Source organism: Nelumbo lutea, chromosome 1 (genome assembly GCF_056320005.1).
Source record: "Nelumbo lutea isolate HS-2025 chromosome 1, American lotus-T2T, whole genome shotgun sequence".
NCBI classification, from domain to species: domain Eukaryota; kingdom Viridiplantae; phylum Streptophyta; class Magnoliopsida; order Proteales; family Nelumbonaceae; genus Nelumbo; species Nelumbo lutea.
Window position 1 is genome coordinate 169,751,135 of NC_142684.1, and position 2,512 is coordinate 169,753,646.

The 2,512-nt window shown below is 46.1% G+C and overlaps 1 protein-coding gene across 2 annotated transcripts; it reads left to right on the plus strand.

The window, feature by feature from the left end:
• Window positions 1-880: 880 nt before the first annotated feature.
• ELIP1 (Chlorophyll A-B binding family protein) lies at window positions 881-2,085 on the plus strand. 2 transcript variants are annotated; one of them, XM_088960509.1, is made up of 3 exons: window positions 881-1,179; window positions 1,299-1,385; window positions 1,501-2,085. In XM_088960509.1, the coding sequence occupies exons 1-3, from the start codon at window positions 1,021-1,023 to the stop codon at window positions 1,843-1,845; spliced, it is 591 nt and encodes a 196-aa protein (XP_088816635.1). In that variant the 5' UTR covers window positions 881-1,020; the 3' UTR covers window positions 1,846-2,085. The 2 variants fall into 2 exon arrangements, with proteins under 2 accessions (XP_088816635.1, XP_088816636.1); XM_088960510.1 differs by having other exon boundaries at window positions 1,302-1,385.
• Window positions 2,086-2,512: the final 427 nt, after the last annotated feature.

Below are 2,512 nucleotides of genomic sequence, written 5' to 3' on the forward strand. Positions count from 1 at the left end.
GGTCACTAATGTCTATATAAAGCACTCATTTTCACTTGAGAATGTAGGCATGCCCAAACTCTCGCATTCTCTTTATCTCTTAAATAACTCTCAAGCACAATTCCCTGACTTAAGTATCAGAGTGCCCACCCTGAGTAAAAACAACCCGGGTACTCTAACTCTACCACTTTTGTGGAACCATTCAGCTCAACCAACCTTAGCTCGGCCTAGTATAGCTCAGCTACTGACAAAGCAAGCATTCAAATCGGCGTCCGAATCATCAGACACGTGAGAATCGCCAGATTACGCTACATCTCTAACCGTTGGGATCCTCTGATGGCTAGTTTGTCGGGCGGGTTGTGCTCGGCCCATTACTGGCCCGTGGGCCATGCCGTGCCATCCTTGCCCATGAACTTATAACCCCACGGTTTACACGATCGTACCGTATCTTGACACGGCCCAATTTACACATCTAACATCTAAGTATGTGCCAGCTTGGATCTTAAAAATACACATGGTTTTCTTGGGCTGAGAAATTAGCAGTTGGGCTAAGCTCTACGACTTAGCTCTCCATCACAAATCTTTACAACTACGTGGCGTTCTATGAACTTATGACATGTTACCGGAAAAGGTCGATCTACCCAACGGTCCAACGCAACGCAAGCACAATCGTAAAACCTCGAACTTTCTTGGCCTCGAGACCCTCCACTCTCCAGAATCTTCTATAGAGGTTCCTGGTATATGTGGAACCCACGTCACCTACTTACTTCATGCGAAGCCAAAGCCATCCACGATACATCAAATAAATGGGAAGGCCCAGATCGGTGACGTGGAACTCTATCTTCCACCATTCGTGCTGCTCCCGGATTCTATATAAACATTTCCTCTCCCATATTCTCGCAAGACGAAGTGCATGGTTGTTACTCGAGCAGGTTGAAACTTGAAAGCTAGCCGTAGCTGATAGTCGTAACGCTCGGTTTCTCACTCTTGTGCTGACGATTTAGCTTTCATTCAAACCTCCTCAAAGAGATCATCGTTCAGATGGCGAGCTCAGTATCCATGCAATCCATCTTGGTGAACCCCGTGGCCGTGGGGCGCCTCGGTCACAGATGCAGGCCATCAAGCATGGTCTTCCCCTCTACATACTTCCCACGCCAACAAAAGAATGGGTGCACTCTGCAAGTTCGCTGCATGGCTGAGGTAATAAGTCCGGCATCTCGTTTGTCGCTGAGAGATATGCTAAATCTTTGGCCCTGGTTTCGTTTCTTTTAGTTCACCAGCACTAACACCTAACATCTTTGGTTTATTTGTCGGTGTAGCAGGAAAGCCGGAAAGAGCAGAAGTCATCGCCGGTGAATGCTCCCCCGTCACCATCCCAGCCCACCTTCCCTTCTGCTTCACCGAAGGTGAGTTTCTATGATTGCCCATGCGCGTGAGTTTGGAAGTTAGCTTCATCGTCCGACTGACGCATGCTTTAATCTTGATCTGGTTGTTTCGTGTTTGTGCTAATACATACTACAGGTCAGCACCAAATTTACAGACGTGCTGGCGTTCAGTGGGCCCGCACCCGAGAGGATCAACGGCAGGCTTGCGATGATCGGGTTTGTAGCTGCGATGGCAGTGGAGCTGGCCAATGGTGACGACGTGGCGGCACAATTGGCGAACGGAGGGCTTACATGGTTCTTGGGGACCACGGCCGTGTTGTCTCTTGCGTCGTTGATCCCGTTGTTCAAGGGAGTCGACGTGCAGTCGAAATCGAAGGGTTTGATGACGTCCGACGCAGAGCTCTGGAACGGGAGGTTCGCCATGTTGGGCCTGGTGGCACTGGTCTTCACCGAATATGTGAAGGGTGGGGCCCTTATTTAGATCTTGAGTTTTGGGCTTTTTCTTTTTATTCTTTTTTTTTTGGGCTTTGGCTTTGGCCTGCCGCTGATTTATTGATGAGGCTGGCTTGCTGCTTGATGCTTTGTAGAAAAAAGAAACCATAGAAGAAGTGTATGAATGATTGTGAGATTACGTAACAGAAGAAGCTTTAGATGTGGCATTTGTATTCAATTTCATTATGCAGTTAATTAAAGTTACAATGAATGAAATTATCATTACCAATTTCATTTGTATTGATCTTCAATTTGGATCTCCCTGCTTTTAAATTTTAACGATCTAGATTGGTTTACAAAGACTAACATAAGAGGCAGAATGCAATTCATCTCTCCTATGATCGAGAGATCGGATTTGGTCTTTTAGACTATTTACAGAACGTTCTTCATAGCCATTTACAGCCGTGCAATATCTTTTATATTTATATATTTTTTAAAGAGATATTTCCAATACACGACTAGAAAGGACAACCCTACAAAAGAGTTGTGAGTACGGTCTTTGATCATCAAATCCGATTTGTATGCAGAAGTAAACCTGCCTCATCTACCTTTTATCATCAGCCGGGCTTTTGGCTCGTCGGCTCGAAGCCATTCAAAATTTGGTGAAAGAATTGGGTTCAAACCGGGGAAAGACAGGTTTACCCGGTGCACCCTAT

What these genes read in the sequence shown, in the direction of transcription:
- ELIP1 (XM_088960509.1), top strand. Translation starts at nt 1,021, where the DNA reads ATGGCGAGCTCAGTATCCATGCAATCCATCTTGGTGAACCCCGTGGCC. An exon ending in AAGTTCGCTGCATGGCTGAG is followed by an intron (nt 1,180 to 1,298) that starts GTAATAAGTCCG and finishes TTGTCGGTGTAG; the next exon opens with CAGGAAAGCCGGAAAGAGCA. An exon ending in TCCCTTCTGCTTCACCGAAG is followed by an intron (nt 1,386 to 1,500) that starts GTGAGTTTCTAT and finishes TACATACTACAG; the next exon opens with GTCAGCACCAAATTTACAGA.